The sequence below is a fragment of the Chlorocebus sabaeus genome, chromosome 7 (assembly GCF_047675955.1).
Source record: "Chlorocebus sabaeus isolate Y175 chromosome 7, mChlSab1.0.hap1, whole genome shotgun sequence".
Lineage (NCBI taxonomy): Eukaryota > Metazoa > Chordata > Mammalia > Primates > Cercopithecidae > Chlorocebus > Chlorocebus sabaeus.
Genome location: NC_132910.1, coordinates 54,628,195 through 54,652,418, shown reverse-complemented (window position 1 = coordinate 54,652,418; position 24,224 = coordinate 54,628,195). Strand labels below are relative to the sequence as shown.

General features: G+C 39.2%; 2 protein-coding genes across 5 annotated transcripts in view; both read left to right on the top strand.

The window, feature by feature from the left end:
* Nucleotides 1–283: 283 nt before the first annotated feature.
* BDH2 (3-hydroxybutyrate dehydrogenase 2) lies at nt 284–21,569 on the top strand. 2 transcript variants are annotated; one of them, XM_007999425.3, is made up of 10 exons: nt 284–376; nt 4,204–4,295; nt 5,173–5,251; nt 7,604–7,700; nt 8,860–8,968; nt 13,655–13,715; nt 14,734–14,847; nt 17,775–17,833; nt 18,530–18,622; nt 21,247–21,569. In XM_007999425.3, the coding sequence occupies exons 2-10, from the start codon at nt 4,224–4,226 to the stop codon at nt 21,298–21,300; spliced, it is 738 nt and encodes a 245-aa protein (XP_007997616.2). In that variant the 5' UTR covers nt 284–376; nt 4,204–4,223; the 3' UTR covers nt 21,301–21,569. The 2 variants fall into 2 exon arrangements, with proteins under 2 accessions (XP_007997616.2, XP_037846383.1); XM_037990455.2 differs by lacking the exon at nt 18,530–18,622.
* Nucleotides 21,570–21,681: 112 nt separating this feature from the next.
* SLC9B2 (solute carrier family 9 member B2) overlaps nt 21,682–24,224 on the top strand; it is a 60,329-nt gene continuing 57,786 nt past the window's right edge. For all 3 annotated transcript variants that reach the window (XM_037990433.2, XM_007999411.3, XM_073017524.1), the window contains exon 1: nt 21,682–24,161. The gene's annotated coding sequence lies outside the window, so the exon portion shown is untranslated. The remainder of the gene's footprint in view (nt 24,162–24,224) is intronic.

Genomic DNA, 24,224 nt, shown 5'->3' with positions numbered 1-24,224 from the left:
TTCTATTTTGTTGCTCTGCTATCTTCCACACGCAGTTTCCAGCTCAGCCAATCTTGTCTACCCTGGCACCGCACATAGTAGGCATAAACAAAACACAGAAGTGGAGAGGCTGAAGTGAAGGAAATGATTTCCACATCCTAAATAAGGTGCTTTTCCACTTTTCACCTTCCACTTGGAATTTACAGTTCTACCTGAACTCCACTAGATGGCAGCACACACATTTATAAAGTGCACGGGTGGAGCCACTAAACTCGGAAAGCAGGGAAACTACAAATCCCAGCATGCTTTATTAAGCGCTTGACTTTCTTCTTTACAAAGGTCGCAAGCTTGTTGCTCCCACCGGGTTCTGGAGAACGCCATCACCTCGCTGCTTAAAGTAAGATTTCTAATACTTTTGAAATGAAACTTTAGAAAGGAAACAGGGGAGGTTTAATTTTTAGATGTTGTTTTGTTCTGCACGTTGCCTATTTCAAAATTAATCTGAGCAGTTGGATCAGTGTAAAGATGGGTTTTTAACGAGCCTGAAACTCTGTCGTATGTATGTTTTATAAAGTAGCCCAAGAAAAAAGGATTCTTACGGTATCCTAAGTGAACATTTTTCTTCCTGGCTCTTGAAAACAATGACTTCCTGAATATGCTGTTTGTGTCTCTGCTAATCAAAAATCAACATTTTGATTCCAACTTTTGGACTAAGGAAGCCAACGTGTATGGTTTTCACTTTGGATATATTGAGAGATGCCTTGATTTACCATTTCAGGCCATGTTTGCACTCGTTTTCTCAAATAAATCTGTTTTAGTTTGAGATTACAGTTTATTAAATGTTAAGGCTTTGACCCCAAAATCTGGTCCCAGAAAGACAGGACGGCCAGCTAAGAGGAGGCTTTCAGAGTGTGTAGAAAGGCTGCTCTGTGCTTCAGCAATGGTTCTGGAAAGCTTCTTCCGGTGTCAAAGATTCCTAGCAAAACCTTTGACTGGAGGTTTTACAGGGCCATACACCCAATATCACTAATGACAGTGTTGTAAAATAGTTTTTTATACACCATGCTTAGGATTCAAGGAGGGTAAAGATAAAGTATATCTTTCTGAAGTATATCATTCCATGTTGAAAGTGAAAGTTTCGGCCGGGCGCGGTGGCTCAAGCCTGTAATCCCAGCACTTTGGGAGGCCGAGACGGGTGGATCACGAGGTCAGGAGATCGAGACCATCCTGGCTAACACGATGAAACCCCGTCTCTACTAAAAAATACGAAAAACTAGCCGGGCGATGTGGCGGACGCCTGTAGTCCCAGCTACTCGGGAGGCTGAGGCGGGAGAATGGCGTGAACCCGGGAGGCGGAGCTTGCAGTGAGCTGAGATCCGGCCACTGCACTCCAGCCTGGGCGACAGAGCGAGACTCCGTCTCAAAAAAAAAAAAAAAAAAAAAAAAAAGAAAGTGAAAGTTTCTCTTTTGTGTAAGAAGAAAAAAAGCAAAAATTCATTTCATCAAAGTAGGTCAGGCACTGTTAAAGCCCAGCTTCCCCATCGCCTAAAAAATGTGGACAAACTCAGAAGTCAGTGAGCTGTAAGCTGATCCCTGGAGCCAGTTCTTACATAATTGTGTTAGTCTGCTCTTCCAAGAAGCAGACTCCAAGATAGAATTAAATATGCATGGATTTTATCAGGGGAAATGCTGGTGTGAGAGAGAATGAGGAGAGAATTAGGTAAGGCTGTGAGAGCCATCAGACCTCGATGCAAGTCCACCTGCGAGGGAGGAAGAGAAGGAAGCCAGGTTGAGTGGAAGCATCCCAGACAGCTGTGCAGTCTAAGAGAACTTCAGCAAGGTAGTAAGGACCTTCTCCAGCCAGTCATCCATTGGGGAGGAGCTCTATGTCTCCCAGAAATGGGTCTGCCTTAGTAAGCATGCATGCTCAGACACTGCCTTGTAACGGCCCCAAGAAGGTGGCCTAAGCACAAGCGCAGAAATGCAGCAGCAACTGCGCCTCATTGTCCATTACTTCCTGGGGTCAGCAGTCTGCAAGGCACAGGCTCATGGTGCCACAGTGAGGATTTAGCGAGGCCCTCAGGGCTTTGAGTACCATGAGACAATTCCATGAGACATTCCCTTGGACCTGCAACAAGAAGGCCTAGGTTTGAATGCATAGCTGTAAAACACTGGGCAAATCACATTTCTTTGAAATTAGCCCCATTGGTGATCAGGCCCTGCCTATCTCTTATCTCTGAAACACTTCTTCAATCCACCTATCTCTCCATCCCTGCTATTTTCTCCAGCCTGCTATTTCACCAGTGCCCCCCTAGATAACCCTAGAAGCCTCCTAATGGCACCCCATGCTCCTGCCCAGGTATGTTCTCCACAGCAATCCTTCCAAAATACGAATCTGATCATGTCACAGCCTTTCTGTAAATCCTTCAGTGACTGTTGCCTATAGGAGTAACTTGCCCTTCACCATGTGGACACTGGACCAAGTGTGGAGGTTTGAAGTGGAAGAGCATATTGGGTATTAAGAAAGAAAAACAGAAAAAAAAAAAGTTTGGCTAAAGAGAGAACTGTGGTAAGTTCAAAGAGAATGGACTAGATAATAGAAGCCCTCCAGGCAAGGCTATCAACCTGTACAAAATCAGGCAGATAATGGAGCAGAGTGATTGTGTAGGTTAGTTGTGCATGTACTGTAAGTTGGTTCATCAATACCATCCAACTCACTTTCCCCTATTCTTCACTTTATCAAAGCTGGAAACAAAAGTCCCAACTTCCCAACCTCTTTGCAGCTAGGAGTGGCCAAGTAGCATAGATCTGGCGAATGAACTGCAGGTGGATTTAGAATGAATTTCTAAGAAGGTTTCCTTCTTAAGTAGAAAGGTGAGGACTCTCTGAAAGCCTTTTGACTTTTGTTTCTCCCTTTTTGCCTGAAATGTGGATATGATGCCTTGGACAAAGCAGCCACTTTCTGAGTTTATATGAGGTCAGAGGCACACATTAATGACAGAGCCCGGCAAGAGTTTGAGTTTGTGTCCTTGAAGACAGCCTCTTTTGATGGTCATTTGAATCTTCTCCACCCCCAGCCTCACCACTAGCTCTTTCTCTCCCCTTGTGACCTACAATCCAAGCATTGGCAAAATATCTCATGCATATAAGCCCCTGTGTCAGTGTTTCTCAATCTTTTAGAAATTACTGATTATGCCTGTTAATGTGTTACTACTGCAAGCTTAAACTTTATAAGAGGATCAGCAGCATTGTGGGCTGGACTGTTCCCATAGCAAAAGAGTCAGGAAGTCTTAGTTCTGGCTCTCCCATTGACTGGCTGTATGACACTGGGCAGGTTTCAGCAGTTTCCTTATCTGTAAAATGGGAGTATTGGATATGATTTGATTTTTCCATCCTTTTTGTTCAATGAATATCTGAGACCAACTATGAAATCTTTTCAAGAGACAAGAAAAAACCATAAGCAATTGATAGTGCAAACTTCAACAAAAGTTTATGGAAGAGAAATCAAAAAGCAGCCCTGAGTAGTAAGGACTCAAATAATGCCATAGTAATGTGTGCAGGGGTCATGGAGAGAATGATGGTGGTAGTGAATAATGTCAGCACCAAAGGCTGTCCTCTCCAGGTACTGAAGGAAGGGTGAGGTAGGTTAAAGTGCAATGTCTGGGCTGGGCACGGTGGCTCACGCCTGGAATCCCAGCACTCTGGAAGGCCAAGGTGGGCGGATCGCCAGAGGTCAGGAGTTTGACACCAGTCTGACCAACATGGTGGAACCCCGTCTCTACCAAAAATACAGAAACTAGCTGGGTGTGGTGGCAGGCATCTGTAATCCTAGCTACTTGGGAGGCTGAGGCAGGAGAATTGCTTGAACCTGAGAGGCAGAGGTTGCAGTGAGCCGAGATCACGCCATTACACTCCAGCCTGGGTGACAAGAGCGAAACTCCATCTCAAAAAAAAAAAAAAAAAAAAAAGGGCAATGTCTGTCACCAGTCATCACTTCAGTGGGTTATGCTAAATGTGTTTCATATACAAAGCTAGGTATGTGGAGGAAACATTCTGGGAGAATTCAGATGATGGGACTACTTGCACAGAGGTGCTGTCTTCAAGTTCCTGAAGGAGTTCACTAAATTATTCTTAAAAGAGCACACTGAACTATTCATTCTAGATGTTACTGCTGGCTCAAGACCATGTTCTACAGTATAACCCATTAAACACACATGTCTTTAGATTAAACCACAGGTTCCATTATGGGTCGACTTGATGGGAAAGTCATCATCCTGACAGCCGCTGCTCAGGGGATTGGCCGAGCAGCTGCCTTAGTAAGTTATAAGTTACTGTCTTTGTTGTTTGCCTACTAACTCTTGACATACTGAATTATGTGGACTGATGCTATGGTTGTTTACTTCTGCTCTGCTTTTTTGTTTTACTTTTGTGCTTATGTTGTCTTAAGTTATAAAAGTAAACAAATAAATAAATAGTTCCCTACTCCTGACCCCAGGCAGATAAAGGAATGAATACCTCATGCTTAGTACGTGACATCACTGATAACCATTGACTCTGAGAAATTTCTCTACTTCAGTTTCTCTGCATCATAATAAATTTGCTACAGACAGCCAACAGGGTTACACAGCTTTCTGAAACTGTTCCAGTTTAGATATGTGACTCCAGAGTTATAAGACAGGTTACCTTTGTCTCCTGATTTATATCAATTTCTGTTACATTATGTACCCCACTTGAGCTAATATTGTACCTTAAGTATAACGGCAGGGTATCGTTTGACATTTATGAAAGCACTATCATACTCTTGGTAGGAAAAGTGTTGAAACAACCAATTCTTATCTTATTATCTGGAGTTTAGTAACTCAGACACAGAAATGATATAGTCTCATTATAGAAGATCAGTATTTTGAGAGTATTAAAAATAGCTGTCATTTTTTTAAAAACATTATTTTGTTTGATACTACTTAAAGGAATTAAGTCAGATGACAGGCACAATGTATGTCACATTGTTCTAATAATGATAAAAATAATAACAATGGAGAAGGGGTAAGACTAGATAGTTTGAAATTCTAGCTATCTTACAGGGAAAAGAACAATGAAAATAAGATAAAGGAGAAAAAGACCACATGATGTTCCATTCACTAGCACAGTTTATTCAAGTAAACAAAGGATTTACTTGTACTTTGTGTCTACTAGGCTTTTGCAAGAGAAGGTGCCAAAGTCATAGCCACAGACATTAATGAGTCCAAACTTCAGGAACTGGAAAAGTACCCGGGTAAGCAACTCAGCAGCTTGAACTTGGGATTCAGTGTCTGCAAGGTATTATAAAGCATGGCACTCACATGTTGAAAGAAAATTCCTTAGCTACTGAGCTCGACTGCCCTGCTTTTTAGATTTTCACACTCTGATATGAAATCTATATTTTGTGAACCTACAGACAAAAATCTGTGTACTTACATGCATAAAAAAAATTTGAGGACGAATACTTTAAAAATCGTATATTTAGCCAACACATTGAGGGATTCAGTTCCTAATTACAAACTTACATGTGAAAATTGTGAAAATTTACTAGTTGTTAGGTTAACTTTTGATGAAGCTTTTCACTTCTGTGCCCTCCTCCTCTAGGATAGCCCTGTCCAAGAGTAACATGATGTGAGCCGCATGTGTAATTTTAAATTTTCTAGTATCCACATTAAAAAAGTAAAAAGAAACAAGTGAAAATTAATTTAATACTATATTTTATTTTATCCAATATATCTAAAATATAATCTCAACATGCACTCAAGTTAAAAAATTAATGGAACATTTTAATTTTTTCTTACTAAATTTTTTATTTAAATTATTAGAAGTTTCTTACAAACTTCAATCATTAGTTTTCTCTTCTTTGCAGTTTTTTCTTCTTTTCTCTTCTTTCTCTTAATTTTTTCTTCTTTAAGGTATAATTGAGAAATAAAAATTGCATATATTCAAGATGTTCAACATGTTTTCATGTATGTTGTAAAATACCTTGTGAAATGATTATTACAGTCAAGCTAATTAACATAGCCATTACCTCATTTAGTTACCTCTGTGTGTGTGTGTGCTGAGAATACGTAGGATCTACCCTCTTAGCAAATTTCGAGTATACAATACATTCTTATTAACTATAGTCACTGTACTGTACATTGTCTTATAACTGCAAGAGTGTACCCTTCGACCAACATCTCAATATTTTCATACTAAATCTTTAAAATTCATGTGTATTTTATACTTGCAGCACCTTTCATTTCAGACTGGCTGCATTTCAAGTGCTCAGTAGCCACATGTGGCTGGTAGCTACTGTACTGGAGACAGCTCAGCCCTAAAATCACACATCATCATGAGAAACCCTAAGAGATTCCCCAGATTATCAGGTGTGCACCACCACTTCTTCACCCCACTGAACCAAACTCCAACATCAAGGGATTTTAATTACAGTTTACTTACCCAAAGACATCAGAACAGAGAACCTATTTGAAAGTTAACCCTTCCAGCAAAATACAACAGGTTACATAATCAAACAGCAATTAGTTCCCTGAATTAGTTAATTGAATTGGAATATGTTGAATTATAATCCCAACAAGTCAAAGTAAAGGCGCTGCACTGGGAAAGCACAGAGATAAGGAAGTGTTTCTGAAACAAAATTTCAGTCTTCCCTTTCTTTATTAATCTTTTCTTTCTATATTCCCCCAAAATAAAATAAACCATATATATATTATTTATAATATATATTATAAATTATAAAATATAATACACAGTATAAGTAATTATATATTATAATATACACATGCATATATTACATATTATACATATACATATTAACACATTGTATATATTATAAATTATATTACTACATGTTATATTATGCACATTATAAATAATATGTGTATATATTTATAATGATGACTGCTGCTTTTGTTAGACACTCTTCGGAGTTTCTCAGTAACTAGCAGAGTGTGTATCTCTCAGGCTCCAGCCATGCCAGATCTCTCATGTCTAGCCTTCAAGTGTGTCATCCCTTCTTCTGACCCCCTCATTTCTTCCTCTTGCAGTTTAGTCCAGAAATACATGTATTTGACTGGATACCTTTGAATAACAGAGTCATTTCTAATAAATAATGGAAATGACATAAAGGGGAAGCTCACAAATAGAAACAGTCTCTTATTCCAGAACCCTTTCTCTTCCCCACCCCTCACTCAGACAAAATTCTGCATTACTGTATAGGTACCAGCAACCCAGTCTCTGGCAGGTGAAGGATAGGCTCAAATGAGCCCACTTTCAGTTATTACTGCTGGCTTACTGAGAAATATCTAATATACACCAGTCATACTTTACTATAAAGCCTTTACTCAGAAAGGACCATTATTATTCAACTTGGAAAATGGACAGAGAGGAAGGAAGAGGGATGGATGGGTTATTGGAGGAGTCCAGATGGGACTTTATGTTTATTAATGAGACTCTGAAGATTCTTAAGACCCTAGTAGGAAGGTCAGCAATCTATGAAGCCTAGCTGGATAGCTATTGCAATCTTCACACTTCACACTTCAAAACAGCTAAACCTTCGAGGCTAAATACTTTTAGGAATAGTGCCTCTTGTTTTATTTTTCAGGCATTCAAACTCGTGTCCTTGATGTCACAAAGAAGAAACAAATTGATCAGTTTGCCAATGAAGTTGAAAGACTTGATGTTCTCTTTAATGTTGCTGGGTAATGTCTAACTGTTTAATTTCACTTTCCTTACAGAAAGTTTTCTATGACTTTCATTCAAAGAATTTTGACAATATGGCAAAATCATTCATATATAGTCTTCCATCCTCATATAAGGGTGTATTCATGTAAGAATACTCTCAGAAACATGAAAAAATAGTTACCAAAGTTAGTTTTTAAGCATCTATTAAATTTTCAGCCATGTAGGGGATGTAGAAATATATCATGTTGTTCCTGCTGTCATGAAACTGACATTCTGATTGAACTGGCAGAACTTTGGTACATGGAAATCACAGCCAACAATATTTTATAATTAATTACATAATTTGGGTCCAGAGGACCAAATCAGCAAGGGTTCCAATGTTTAGGAAGCTTCTGTCAGAAAATGTAACTTGAAAAACAGCGAAGGCTACTTTAAGGGTTTGTTTTGTTCTGCCTTAACATCTCTCTTACAACAAAATAACATCTCTGAATATGTTCGAACACTAGCAATATCACGTTGCTGTTCTGAGATGTTGAGACACTTGTTTTCCTTGCAATTTTGATTTCCCTTGCGAATTCTAAATCTGTGCCACCTGAGGGCACTGTTGCTCTTGAAATAGGAATCAAATGGGCAAATAGGGCAGATGGTTTTTTTTCTCTCTCTCTCTCGTTTTTTTTTTTTGGGGGGGCGGGGATTGTTTTGTTTTGTTTTTGAGACAGGGTTTGTCTGGATTCCCCAGGCTAGAGGGCAGTGGAATGATCATAACTCACTGCACCCTAGAACTCCTGGGCTCAAGTGGTCCTCCGGCCTCAGCCTTCAAACTAGCTGAGGCTGCAGGTGTGTGCTACCATGCCCAGCCCTGTTCTCCTTTATTTGTTGTTTGCTTTTAATGGCATTGATGTTTACAGCAAAATTAGCATAAAGCTTCTTATGTTCGGTGACCGTATTTTTGTTTGGAAAACAAGAAGGATCTTGTTTTCAGATGACATTTCTAGCTTAAGTTGTTAGAATTCTTACTAATGTAATATACTAAGTGATACTATGTTTGAATTGTTTAGTCTTGATAAGGGAAAGAGACAGTGGTCTAAGTCACTAAGTGACAATAGAAATAATCAGCAAATGAGATAGAAAAATTTTAATGGCAGTTATTCCTCCATTGTTTAATCACTCTTCTAGTTTTGTCCATCATGGAACAGTCCTGGATTGTGAGGAGAAAGACTGGGACTTCTCGATGAATCTCAATGTGCGCAGCATGTACCTGATGATCAAGGCATTCCTTCCTAAAGTAAGACCACCACCACCACCACCAGGATAAGCACCACATTAGGTCTCCGTACTGGGCACACAGAGGGGATTCCCACATGTGCTGAAGAGCGATAATCACTAACATAATGATTAACATGCATTGAACATTGATATCAAGGCATTTTACATAAATTAATCTATTTAACCTTCCAGCTTATCCACTCAAGGAATATTTATTAAGCACTTTCCACAAACCAGGCTCCATTCTAGGCACAGAAGACACACAAGTGAACTAAAAGTGCCTTCGATAAGGCAGGTTCCATTATTGGGGGTGAGATGGGACAATCAGTAATCAAATAGACATAGAATATGTGGTGTGGTTTTAAGTATAATGAAGAGAAAGAAGCTAGGATATCAATGCCTCTCTGGACTCCACTGCAAAGGTAAAACTGTCATAGCAGTCCAAAAGAAGTGAAAGAGCTGATCATTCAGGTAGCTTGAGAGAGGATTCCAGGCAGAAGTAACAGCAGGGAGGCACACAAGACTGGAATAACCCTATGAGGTAGGTACTATTATCTCATCCATTGTTCGGAAGATGAAACTCAGAGTTTAGGAAACTTGCTTAAGGTCACCCAACTAGCACATGGTTAGAACCAAGATTTGAAGCCTGGACATTGAGCCCCTTCGTGAATTTCAGTTTAGGCTCACACTCTCAAGATGGATGTACCCCATTGCTCTTCTCTACCCTGAAACTTCTCCCTTCGCTCTTATTTTGATCTGAACCACAGTGGTACTGGGCAGGTGAGAGAAAGTGTGTGCTCAAGAGAACGTTCCTCCTGGGCCTGCTTCCCTGAATTCTCAAGCCTTCACACAATGCATCAGTGTTTTAAATTTTATTTTATAAACTAGCATTAAGCGCCTCTTGGTATCAATCACTATATAAGGTGCTCTAGGGGAGTATAAATATGAGCAACATACGTCCCTGACTTCAAATGAACTTATAAACCAGTGGTAGCAGACAGCACAGGCTGAGACAATGAAAGGGTAGACTGGGTACACAGCCAGCTCAACTCAAGGTTATAAATTGAACCTAGTGAAATGCAGAAGAACCACTTTTCCCTTCCATCCCAGCTGGATTCGATGTCCTGTCCATGTCAGGGCAGGAGAAGAGCTTTGTTAATGGCACAGCAGGGCTGATATTCTACTCTGAATATTCAACCTAATGTCAAGAAGGTTCCAGATGAACATTAACAGGAAAATTGGAGAAACTGACTTAGTAATGAAGGAATTTTGAAAAATCTACTTGTTTAATGCCTAGAAGGGATTTTTGGGTGGGTCCACAGAATGTTGAACTAGCAAATTTTTATAACAGATTGTTTTTTTAAATGTAAGTTGCTTTTTTAGCCTCTTTGGAGTTTATGAGAATCTATATTATTTGGAACACGTATTTTTGAAGACAGATCCTTTGCATAGGTTACGGGGTAGAGCAGAGTCTATGGTATAGGAGAAAATCTTAGGTCATTGTGGTTAAGACTACTGCACATGCATGAGACTCATTTGCAAAACCAGGCTCTAAACTGCTTTACAAATTTTAGTAAAGGAAGTAGGTGTGGAGTACAGTGGAGCTGAAATGTACACTTGTGTTAATTTTTAAAATATACAGACATTAACTTGCAAACTAGTGAGTTTGCTTGTGATTTACAACATCTTAACAATGATCCCTATGTGCCAAAAACATAGATTTGTTTAAAAAAAAAAATCCCAAGAGATGTTAATGGCAGGGATGTGGTATTAGAAGGTTCTAGTGCCACTTGTTTAAAGTGACCCTGACAAAATCGAATCCTGGTCTCGGACTCTGTCATCAGAAGTCCTTAAGTGCAGTCTGCATCCTGCCCCTAATTGGCCATGTGCCATAGAGATGGCACTTGTAACCTCCCAGTACATATTTCTTTTAGCTAAAAAATAAGGATGATAGATTACACAATCACTCCCAGCCATAATTATCTAGGATCCTCTGTATCATTAACTATGACGCATATATCCCAGGTTAGAACTTTCCAGGGGAAGCCGGGGTTTGGAGTCTAGGCAGATCTGGAAGGTCAGCTGGTCAGAACATAGGAACACTCATAGGAAATTTTTGTTCATGGATAGATACACAGGAAAGCATTCCAAGACTGGAAGATCAGTCAAAAGGCAGAGAACAAGTTGAAAATACTTTAAGAAGAGGTCAATGCAGAATCCAAGCTCCACCAGAAGAGAAGATCCATTAGGGCAAAGATTTGGGGATATCTTTGTTATTTCAGTTAGTTTGTTTGGTTGCTTCCTTCCCCACCCCCCCCCCCCCCCCCCGCCCCGCTGCTATATCTTAGAAGAGTTTTTAGCATATAGAGGTGCTCAGCAAACATTTGTCAAATAAATAAATGAATCAAGGTTGTTAGTCCAGCAGGAACCACTGGAGACCCAAGTGGCCAGGTTTCACTAGGGTTAGGGGCTGAGCTCTGGCCAATGGAGACAGAAGGGCTGAGTCAGAGTAAGACTAACTAGATACAGCTCCATGGACTCTTAAGCGGGTATTTCTACCTCCTACCTTAGCTTCTGAGAGATCAATCCTAGATAGCAGTACTATGTACCAGGCACTTCACTTTATAGTCATGCCTACCAAAGAGGGCTATTGCATGGGGAGCCAGGGAGAGCCTGACACTATGACAACAGGGAGCTCCTGACCTGGACTGGGAAGGCAGCATTGGAACAGGCACCAACTATGGGCTCTAGAAGCAGCAGAGGGACCTCGGTTGAATTTGGTTGAATGGATAGTGCAAGTGTTAGGGGACAGCAGTAATATCTCTTAGATGGCTTTATTCTAAGGTTTTGCCTGAGAAAGTATTGCATTTCTGGAGAGGACTAGAGATTGACTTACTTAATGACCTATCTTTATGTATTAAATTGGAGTATATGTATTCAATATGTATTTTTAATGGGGAATGCTATTTGCTAAATTGGATAAGAAAGAACAATTTTAAGGCTTACTTTTCAACATCATTGCACTTGACCAACATTTTGGACACTTTTTATGAGAAGCCCATTTCATTATGGTCCTCTTTATTATGTAAAACACACAATTGAGTTAAACATTATTATTTCCCCTGTTGTCTTCTTTAACTTGGTTGGGTTACAATCAGCCTCTCCTTGAATCCACTTAGTCCATTCAGCAAAGTGCCTTGGGGTTACTTTAGATTCTGATTTTGGGGGTAATTAGAAGCTAAATCTCAGAACAAAGTCAGAAGAATATCCTAAGGAATCAATCATCTTGGCCACACCAATTCTGGATCCATTCAATCATTCACTTTCCCCTTTCCTACACCTCTTTTTCTAAAAGCTGCTCAAGAAACCCATCCCAACAGAAGTCAATATTTTTCCTCTGGCCCTTTACAGTGCCTATTGAGACTTCTACGTACATGTTATAATTAGTAAAGTTTGAGAACATTTTTAAATTTATAACAGTTTTCTTTATTATATATTTATTCAGGTAAAGGACAGGGCCCAGCAATCTGTGTTTTAAACTAGCACCTCAGGAGATTCTGATTCATCCACATTTATTGACTGCCTACTGTATACACTGTCTAGGAGGACAAAACAGCCAAAGACCCTTATCTTAATAAATTCACACTTTAGTGGGGGAATTCTGAAGAAAGTGTTCTTAGGAAACATTGCCCTAAATTGGTGAGGCCCGCCCTCCCTGCAGCAACCATCTACCAGGTCCTGCCCATCCTGCCTCAGCCCTCTCCTCCTCAGCTACCCATAGACATTTCTGCAGCTTCACCTTTATCACTCTTTCCTGAACCCTGCATCAGCTTCCACTAGTCTCTGGGCACCAGAGTAATCCTTGTAATCCCCAAGTCTGAACATGCCACTCCTCCTCTGCTTTAAACCCTTCAATGTCACTGCATTGCCTTCAGGGTAAAACCCAGGTTCTAAATTCAGCCCTTGTCGACCTCTGCAGCATCGTTACTTCTATACCCTGCATTCCAGTCAGACCCAGCCCCTCCTCCCAGTTCCCGATGGAACCTTTATACCTGTGTACCCACTCCTCAAAACATCCTTTTCTTCTATTTTTCTGACTAATACTCTAGTGTTCAAAATTCAGCCTGTATCCTTCCTCCTCAGGAGGTCCCCTCTGAGTGTCGCCCAGCCTGAACTGCTCCCTTTCTGCCCTCAGCCTGCTGTTAGATCTCTGTGGAGGTCTCTGCTGTCGCTGGATGTGGATTATGTCAACCACTAACCAGACTGGTTGCCTCCTGTAGGCAGTAATCTCCTGGACCTAGCACAATACCTGGCCTCAGTAGGTATTAAAAAAATATGTGTTGAATGGAGTAAGTTTCCCAACATCAGTAACACACAATAACAACATTTATTTGCATTTCATTTAAGTCAGCATTCATTCGTAGTCTTGCTGACACTCTTGTACCATGGGAAGGTGGTAATCCCCCTGGGAAATGCCAGCGAGTGCGGTCACATTGCCATCATTTCCCAGCAATAGTTGATGTGTTTTGGGTTCACTGTTAAGACTGCTTAATACTGCTTAATGTGACTAGCTAATACAGTAATTAAATTCATTCTGCAAACCCTAAGAAAATGCAAATCTTTTTAAAAGGTAGTATTTTAGCACATGAAGCGGATTTTTTTTTTTTTTTTTTTTTTTTTTTTTGTATTTGTTTTGTTTTCGCAGATGCTTGCTCAGAAATCTGGCAATATTATCAACATGTCTTCTGTGGCTTCCAGCATCAAAGGTGGGTCTGTCTCCCTCTGAGGACTGCGATGCTCATACACACACATCATTAAAAGCTCTGCGTTTGGGAACAGGCATAGCAGAGATCATAATTTCAAGTATTGAAATAATTTCGAAAGTGCTTTTTTCGAAATTGGTATTAAGTTCCTTAACCACAGATCTTTTGCTCTAGATGTAAGCCAGTGGTAAAATTAAATTAAAATGTGGGGGTTTTTTTGCCCTCCCTTTTATTCTTTCTAAAGGATATGGAAATGAACATCAAACTGGGAGAAAGAACCATTTAACATTTAATTATTTAAAATAGTGTATTGAGCACTGGTATGTGCTCTGCCCCTAAAAGAATTCACAGTCCAAAACTGGGAGCAAGGCAGCAAACATCATCTTCTCCAGTGTGATGATATATAACAGAGGTTTGGACAAGGTGCTGTCAAAATACAGGGAAATAACTGCCTGTGAGTTTGTGGAATGCTTCACAAAGACAGTTGATCTGAGCCATCAGCGAGAAGTCAAGTTGAAGGACAAGGGCAGCAGTGCAAAATGTGGATTATGTCACAATCTGGCATAGTTGGATCTGTGAGTTTAAAATGAAATAGTTACTGCTGAGATAACATTTCTTCTCTTTGCAAGGATACACATATTCAACATACATAAGAGAGGAATGTAAAGAAGTGCCTAGGCCTCCTGTTTTACTGTTTTGTTTTGTTATTAATCTTTATTTTCTTTGGCAATCTGCCTAAGAGTTATGGCAACTGATGGTGAGAAACTAAGACTACCAATGTTAAATAAGTTCAGAATTTCAATTGAGTCTCAATTAAGTTGTGTCTATACTGATATTATTTCCCTAGATCCAGAAACTGACTCTATTAAAGGAAAAAAATCTGATATCAATCTTTTTAAAAGGGGAGGAATGTGGGAGAAAGCATGAAAATGGCTACTGGGAAAACTTATTTGTGCTACCTTTCTAAAGGAAAATACATTTTTTTATTCCTTCAATTGTTGAACCTTTCCTCCACCCTCAGGAGTTGTGAACAGATGTGTGTACAGCACAACCAAGGCAGCCGTGATTGGCCTCACAAAATCTGTGGCTGCAGATTTCATCCAGCAGGGCATCAGGTGCAACTGTGTGTGCCCAGGTGAGTAAGGCACTGCAGGGCTATGAACTTGGCCTTCTGACACTGTGTTTGCCACCGTGAAAGATATCTATAAAAGTTTATTTGCCACATGTTATATTGTATTCTGGGAAAAAGTTCAGAAAAAGGGGGTGAGGGCTGGGCTTATTAAGATAACAGTACAGTTGTAAGTTGAGACGGAGATCCTAAGCCACTGGGAACGAACCACAGATGCAAAAGGCTTAAATGTGTTGGACAATTCAGAAGCAAGTGGCTAAGAGACATAGTTGGCCAGGCTTGCTGTTGGGAAGCAGACCAGGGTTGACCTTTTCAGGGGAAAGATGTCAAGGGAAAGATGAAAATAGACCACACTCACAGGACAGCAGGGAAAAAGTAAGGGGAGTCTTCCAAAACACAAGGATCCACTAAAATCATTTCAACCACTGAGGCGGCCTATAAATAAAAAGGAGGCATTAATCTTCCTTTATGCTATAAAAAGGGGGCCAGCAAACCATGGCCTATGGGCCACATCTGGGTCACCACCTGTTTTGTAAGCAAAGTTTTACTGAAACACTTCCACACCCAATTTGCTTATGTTATTGCCTATGGCTGTTTTCATGCTACAAAGGCCGAGTTTAGTATAACAATTGCAACAGATAAAATGACTCTCAAAGTTGTAAATATTTTTTATCTGCCTCTTTACCAAGAAAGGTGTGCCGATCCCTCACACAAAGGAAAGAAGAAAAGCAGAACTTTCCTTTTCTTAATAACTATGGGTGTGTCTCATTTTCACAATAACCATAGGTGTGTTTATTAAATTGATATGTACTTTTACCTGGTTCTACCAATCTAAAAGGAACATAAGGTATCTAATAAGGATTATAATATTCTTTAAAAAGAAATTATTGCATATCCAGGATCAAGGTTTCCCTCAGTAGTGCACAATTGATATGGGGGATGGTGTGTGACAGGGAAACATTTCAATACGACCTGGGGACCTTTCAGACCTGAAGGGCATGCCAGAATTCAGGGAAGGAGTTCATGGAGAGAATTGTGGTGTTTAGAAAGTCCCACAGGAGATTCTGATTGAATCTTCAGTTGAAATCCACTGACTTAAAGAGGGAAAACTAAACATCCCCCAAGCTACAGAATTTCAGCGATTGAGATGTTCTGTTTTATCTTTCTTGGAACAGAAATGTAAACATAGGTAATGCTAAGAAAAAGAAGAATACATGAGAGATCATTTCACTGGGTTTTGATGTACATTCTGGTGATACTTGAGTCTAGCTATTCTTGGTGCCATTTACCCAGTGGAATAAATGGCAAAATGATTTGGAAAATGTGGTTGTTTCAGCGACTGGACTTATCAGAAGATTGGAAAATATGTTATCAAACTCTTTGGAACAAGGAACTAGCTGTGACTCAGTGAACCAATCACAGAAGAAAACTTGAGGAGGACTGAGTATGTCTGAGATGCTGCTGATGGTTGTGTAGTCACAAATCTCCAGCCAGACTTGTATAGACCCTGGCATAGTATGTCTGTGCCATGGACACAGCTGAACCCAGTGACACTGGAATCCTCTAAAGGCATGGGCTTGCTCTGCAGTTCTTATTTAATAGCCATTAGTACCAGTCATATGTAAGACATGCTGTTCATTTACCTCAGAGGGAGAAAGCTGTTAAAGTTGTAAGGATTCTGAAGAGACTGTTAGTGAAAGCTTGAGGTGCACACTGTTGGTAAAACTGTGGACTTCAAGGAGGCTATTGAGGTAAGTGAGGAAAATGTTATTGAAAATTAGGTAAAAGAGGATCTTTGTCATATAGTTTCAGAAAGTACATCAACACTGTTGCCTGTAGTGTGAAGGCAGAAGATGTTACTAATGAACTGGGTGATCTAGCTAAGGTGATTTCTACCCAGAGTCTTGAAAGTGCTGGCCACTTATAGTAAAATGTGACAAGAGACAGATAACCAACCTACAGAGGGGGTTCCAAAACGGAGTCAGGCTTTCTGATTTTGAAGATTTCCTGCTTCATCAGAAAAAATAGCAAATGATGCTAAAATTAAGAAATGTTTTCTAAACAAAGATCAAATCTATGGTACTCTCAGGAACATGATCTAAGGGTGAAGTATGACTGTAAAACCATTTGTTACAACCTCAGAAAGATCACATTATTTGCCAGAGTACTCTTTAGTCTGAGAAAAGGGCCTTCTACAGAGAATGTACAGTTTATGTCAGTTAACAAAGAAGTCTGGGTAACTTGCTCTAGGAGACCATAAGCTAAGTGGAATTTTAAAATGTTAGTGTTGTTCTTATTTTTCTTTTTTAAAGTAAAATAACTTTAAATTATATTAAATTATATTTTTGATCAAAAACTTGAAACTGTGGTTAAAAGTTGGAATTTGAAACAATGAAAATAGGCAAGGTGCTAAGAAAAATTTAGTGTCACCTGAATTGGCACGGACTGTGGTAGCCATGGGATTGTCCCCAAAGATCCCACAGTGAACTTGACAGCAAGGAATGGTTTTGAGATCATTGAGGCAAACTGGCTCCTTAAGCTGGCAAAGTGCTTGTACAGTTTTATCTACATCTCAGGCTTATTGTGAGGATTAGCTGAGATAATATGTATAAAAGTATTTAAAATCCATAAAGCATCATATAAATGCAATGTGACTAAAATATATGTCCTTGAGAATGCTGGGTGATTCATCCAGTGTCCCTACATAGTGTCAGAAAGAATCATAGTCTGTGTTTTTAAAATCATAGAAATGTTATTGAAGAAGTTATAAGCCTATTAAATAAGAGGCCTCAGGCAGGCAGATGTAAAGTTGTCATTTTAAGTCAAGGAGAAGAATCTCACTGATTGTTGTATCATATGGAAAGGAAGTTTAGTTGTCGATTTCTTTTTCAGTTCAAGTGAGTAACCAAGCTGAATATCCCCCTTTGATTTAGGAACGGTTGATACCCCATCTCTACAAGAAAGAATACAAGCCAGAGGAAATCCTGAAGAGGTATATCTAGCATTTAAAATGTATTTAAACCTTTGGTTAATAAATACCCTCTTCCATCCCTATAGCAGACAAATTCATAGAGACAGAAAGTGAAATGGTAGTTGCCAGGGGCTTGGAAGGAGGGAAATGAGTAGTTAATGCTTAATGAGTAGAGAGGTTCCATTTTGTAAGATGAAAAGAGCTCTGCTTGGGAAGCTGAGGTTGGGGGATCACTTGAGCCCAGGAGTTTGAGGTACAACAGTGAGGTATGATCACAACACTGCACTCCAGCCTGGGCAACAGAGCAAGACTCTGTCTCTAAGAAAAAATAATAATAATAAAAATAAGAGTTCTGGAGATGGACACTGGTGATGGTGGTACAACAGTGTGCATGTACATAACACTATTGAACTACTATACACTTAAAATGGTTAAGATAGTGAATTTTATATTCTGTATACTTTACTACAACTTTTGAAGATGAAAAAAATAATGCCTTCATCCTTTAATATTAGCTTTCTGATCTGTCACAATATCTGTGGGTTTTAATATAACACAAACAATTAACTTTGGCGAAAGAATCACCATAACCCTAGCTGATTATTCACCAAGGCAGCAAGCCAGTGGATTCTCTTGCCTTTAACTCCTTGAAGAAGATGCAGGTGAGCAGATACAGCTGCTCCCATCACTGATGTCTGGTATGGTCTCTGGTCACAGGCACGGAATGATTTCCTAAAGAGACAAAAGACGGGAAGATTTGCAACTGCAGAAGAAATAGCCATGCTCTGCGTGTATTTGGCTTCTGATGAAGTAAGCGCTATTCTTCCCAAGGAGTTCATTGTCCTCAATCACATTTGACCACAATTTGCTCATCAAAATAATATCATTTTAGAGAGTTTATGGCATATATATGCTAAGATGCTACATTTATAAGATAGGGATAAGTTCTCATTTAATTTGCTCAAAGAAAGACCACTTTGATCTGAGCCACTAACTCTTCCTTATTCAGCTTTACATAAAATCTTGTAGCAAACAAAAAGGAGGACTAAAAAAGTTAAAGTGCTCAATTTTCTGAGAGACGATTCCTTTCAAAAATTATAACTGGGGAAACCCTGATTAAATTCAAGTCAAACAAATGAACCTCTAGGATTTTAAGAGCTTTAAGTGAAATGGGGAGAAGATTAAGCAGATTTGTGTTCAGTGGATGCAGAACTGGCATGTGGTGTTTTAGTTTTACTTGTGACTTGTTTGGGAGAATTCCACTGGCTCTTTTTTCTCTATTAATTATTACTTATGGCCGGGCATGGTGGCTCACGCCTGTAATCCCAGCACTTTGGGAGGTCGAGGCAGGCGGATCACCTGAGTTCCGGAGTTTGAGACCAGCCTGGCCAACATGGTGAAACCCCGTCTCTACTGAAAACAGAAAATAGCCAGGTGTGGTGGCAGACACCAGCTACTCGGGAGGCTAAGGCAGGAGAATCGCTTGAACCAGGGAGGCAGAGACTGCAGTGAGCCAAGATTGTGCCACTGCACTCCAGCCTGGGCAACAGAGCGAGACTCCATCTCAAAATAAATACATATTTTTAAAAATTCTTACTTGTAGGCCGGGCGCGGTGGCTCAAGCCTGTAATCCCAGCACTTTGGGAGGCCGAGACGGGCGGATCACGAGGTCAGGAGATCGAGACCATCCTGGCTAACACGGTGAAACCCCGTCTCTACTAAAAAATACAAAAAACTAGCCGGGCGAGGTGGCGGGCGCCTGTAGTCCCGGCTACTCGGGAGGCTGAGGCAGGAGAATGGCGTAAACCCGGGAGGCGGAGCTTGCAGTGAGCCGAGATCCGGCCACTGCACTCCAGCCTGGGTGATAGAGCGATACTCCGTCTCCAAAAAAAAAAAAAATTCTTACTTGTTTGTCATTGTGTATGGAAATTCCTAATTTAATCTCTTCCACTTTGCATCTGTTTAACAGTTTTTTCCTTAATGGCTATTGTATACTTTTAAATGGCTTAAGATGAAAGCAAACATGATGTTTATAAGGTATAAAACACAAGAACCTCCTCCTCCGTTTTATGTCTCTGAATACTACGTGAACAAGGAACTGTAATGTGTGAGAAGAGGGAAGGAAAGGGGACTAGGTGGAAGTGAGGAGGGAACAAGTGATAACTCCTCTTCCCAGTAACTTGGTACACACCAGATAGTTGGTGAATGTGACAAATACGGGGATTGAAATGTTTCCGTAACAGTGCAGTTTCTTCTCAGAACTTCTCCCAACTATTAACAACAATTGTTAACAGCTGGGGAGATTAATAGACAAATGTTTAAAGGAGAAGCACATGAGCCTTTGTGATTTCTCTGAATCCGTATCTTCAGAAGAGCTCGTTTGATTTGGGTACTGCTGATAAGCTAAATTATCCTTAGTTTGCCAGAGCTTAGGTTACAAAATATTTGGAAGTGTTCTGGCTTGAAATGTGCTACAAAATACCTTTGGCTTTTTAGAGGTTTCCAGAGGAGTTCATATGCGTAACAGAGCTTGCCTTTTAAGAGAACTTGGGGGAGTTGGAGGTATTTCTTCGGTAAAGTGACTAATAACTCCCTAGTTCACCTACTGTATACGATCAGCTTTTATATATTGAACTCTTAAAATTTATCTATTCATTATGATGTCCTTACATCCTCTTCCATTGTTTCAGGCTTTAGATGAATTTAGACTGTTTGAGTTTTTATTATCCATTTTAAGTTAGAAGATTTTTAAACTTCTACCAAAAAGATCACTTCGGCCTTATTTAGAAAATGAAAAATTTATGGGAATAAATCAGTAATTATTTTTTAAATCCCTCAGTTTTATAAAGATTTGGATATCTGAAACTAATATAGAATATTTTTATAGCTTAATATATTATAGTTATTATTATTCATGTAAATTTTAAAAACACATTTAGTGTGCTTCAGATCCTAGAATTATCCACTTATATTGATCAACTAAATACATGCTGTCTTTTTTTTTTAAACTGGTCATTAATATGACCCTTTTATGACTGATACACTTATGTTCAAAAGTTTATTAGTGGCATAAAACTTAGCTAGTTTTGAATAGTTCTGAGTTTCAAAATGAAAATGTGCTTTTCGTCTATATCCTAATTTGGGGAATGGCTATACATCACCATTCCTTAATTCGGGGATTCTGAGACCAAATACCTAACAGTGACAGGTGCTTAGACACCAGCCAGAGGCCATTTAGTTCCAGATCACAGGACACTCAGCAGTTCTCAATCAACCAGATGTTAATTTGGATTTCCCTGAATTAAGTGTTTAAGTGAGGTTTCCTGTTAGGACAAGAGTAAATTGTTTAGTTATCCTAGTCATAGGAAAATTTGAAAATACAACCTGTATCAAACCTGGTTAATTGTTCTGTCTCCTTGTGTTTATCACTGCAGTCTGCTTATGTAACTGGTAACCCTGTCATCATTGATGGAGGCTGGAGCTTGTGATTTTAGGATCTCCATGGTGGGAAGGAAGGCAGGTCCTTCCTATCCACAGTGAACCTGGTTATGAAGAAAACTCACCAATCATCTCTTTCCTGTTAATCACATGTTAATGAAAATCAGCCCTTTTTAATGACGTCACTGTTTGCAAGAGTCTGATTCTTTAGGTATATTAATCTCTTTGTAATCTCTTCTGAAATCATTGTAAAGAAATAAAAATATTGAACTCATAGCAAGAGAATAGTTTTAAAAATAAATCTCGATTTGTAAGCATCTGTCTTAGTCACTTTGGGCTGCTATAACAAATTACCATAGACTGCATATCATACACAACAAACATTTGTTTTTCAGTCCAGAGGCTAGAAAGTGCAAGATCAAGGTGCCAGCACATATGGTATCTGGTTAGGGCCCACTTCCTGGTTTGCGGATGGTCATCTTCTTTTTTTTTTTTTTTTGAGACAGAGTCTTGCTGTCTCCCAGGCTGGACTGCAGTGGTGCGATCTTGGTTCACTGCAAACTCCGCCTCCCGGGTTCACTCCATTCTCCCGCCTCAGCATAGGAGTAGCTGGGACTACAGGCGCCTGCCACCACGCCTGGCTAATTTTTCTGTATTTTCAGTAGAGACAGGGTTTCACCGTGTTAGCCAGGATGGTCTCCATCTCCTGACCTTGTGATCCTCCCGCCTCCCCACCTCCCAAAGTGCTGAGATTACAGGCGTGAGCCACCGCGTCAGGCCAGGTCATCTTCTTGCTATAGCCTCACATAGCAACAGCAGAGAAAAACAGCAAGCTCTTGTCTTTTTATAAGGATACTAATCCTGTTCATGAGGGTGCTACCCTTGTGACCTGATTACCTCCCAAAGGCCCTACCTCCTAATGTATCATATTAGGGGTTAGGATTTCAACACCTGACTTTCGGGTGATACAAATAGCCCATTGCAGCATATATAATTAAAATGTAAATATGAAGACAAAAGGAAGCTTATGGGTTTTTTTTTGGGGGGGGGGTGTTAAGGAAGATGATAGTAATTTCAGGACTAGGATGGTAGCTCATGCCTATAATTCCTGCAATTTAGGAGGCCAGGGCAGGGGGATCACTTGCTGCCAGGAGTCCAAGACCAGCCTGGTTAACATAGGGAGGCTAAGACAGGAGGATTGCTTGAGCCCAAGAATTTGAGGCTGTAGTGAGCTGTAATCATGCCACTGCACTCCAGGGTGACAGAACAAGACCCTGTACCTGAATAATAATAATAATTTCCACTTTATTTTTCAATATTCAAATATTTTTATATAATTCTGCATTGTTCTGTATGTAGATCCTAATTTTAAAATTTTATGCCATCATAAATGAACAAAGGTAGGAAGGAGTTTGGCTTCAATAACTTACAGTAAAAGGAGTAAAAGAGTTCAGCCTCAAAACTATATTGTTGATCTGTTATGAAAAATAATCCAGTGTTTATACTTAATAGATGCCATCCCTTATTAATTAAATACTATTTTCTTAGTCTAAACAATCTTTATTAAAATAAGCAATGATAACTTGACATGGGCCTAAGAAATATATAGTTAGCTAACTGACAATATTTTCAGTTAGAGGGATTTCTTTTTTAAATTAAGTACAGATTTCTTCACCAAACTCCAGGATAACAGACAAGAAGACATAAAATTTGGGCATAGTCTCTGGATAAATAAATGTAAATTTAAATATAAATCATAAAACAGGAAACAAATGAAATTAAAGAAAATAAATTTTTCAAGAAAATAAGTAAATTTATGGATGATAATTCTATAACATTGTCATTGCAAAGTTTTTTCTTTTAATTTTAAGGGTTTTATGTTTGTTTTTCACTTGTTTTTCACTTGTTGCAACCTCGAAGGACCAAATGGTATAATACACACTGAGATAATAAATGTGCAGTTATTCTTAGCCTTTTTTCCTAGAACTTTAATATTAACAAGGAAAATTTTGAAATGGACAATGAAAAGGTAACACTTTATGTATGGGGAAGAATATCATTCAGTTCATGAAGGTACATTAAAATTCACACAAAAGGACATTTTGACTAGCATTCTGAAAGAGTTCATTGATTATAAGATTATCTATGAGGTTTTGGACCAGGCATTACACTACTGAATTATGAATAACTTTGATTTGTGATCTAGACTAAGTCACCCAATCTATGTTGGATTTTAGTTTTCTGGTTTATGAAATTAAGGAGTTAAGCTAAATGACTTCGGTTTCTTTTCGTGTATCATAATCAAAATGCTGTAACTTCTCCAGTGAATTCACAGAACACTGACTCTTATAAGTATGTCATGATATACTTTACGCTGTGAGCAGGTATACATGTATATGTATAGATATGAACAAATGAATTTTAAATAAATGCACAATAAATTCTACAAAATGGGCTCCAACATTAACAAATGACCTGAGTTAGTCTTTCTCAGAGCTGACCATAAACTATAAAACATTTTTATAAACACTATCAGCCATAAAAACGAAGTAAAATCTAGCCAAAAAATTCAATCTTCTTCAAAGTCATGTTAATCAAATCAGGTGATATATTAATGAAGTACATATGACTAAAAGGAAAAATGTATGTCATTCCTGTGGTAAGAGGAAACTGAATGTCACTAGAAATTTTTGCAAGCTTTAGGAAAGGAAGAGTTCAGTTTAGGAAAATAATCATTTCAGATGATCTGAAGAAGGGTATTGGATGGAACCTATCCAATAGATTCATCACAAAAGAGGACCTGAGAGACAAGAATGAATGGTTTCTGTCTGGTGGAGAAATTTGAGGATAATCTCCCTTGCTTGAAAAGCGGTGATTAAGATTGGCACTTGCTTACAGGAGTGAAAAACAGGTAAGGGGTGCGCGCGTCTTCACACACAGAAGAGGAAATACAGAGAAAAGGAAGGCACAAACA

Bases quoted from the DNA above. Each gene is read 5' to 3' on its own strand.
- BDH2 (XM_007999425.3), top strand. From the start codon at position 4,224: ATGGGTCGACTTGATGGGAAAGTCATCATCCTGACAGCCGCTGCTCAG. The intron at 8,969-13,654 runs GTAAGACCACCA...TTGTTTTCGCAG, and splicing joins TCAAGGCATTCCTTCCTAAA to ATGCTTGCTCAGAAATCTGG. The intron at 18,623-21,246 runs GTAAGCGCTATT...TTATCACTGCAG, and splicing joins TGTATTTGGCTTCTGATGAA to TCTGCTTATGTAACTGGTAA.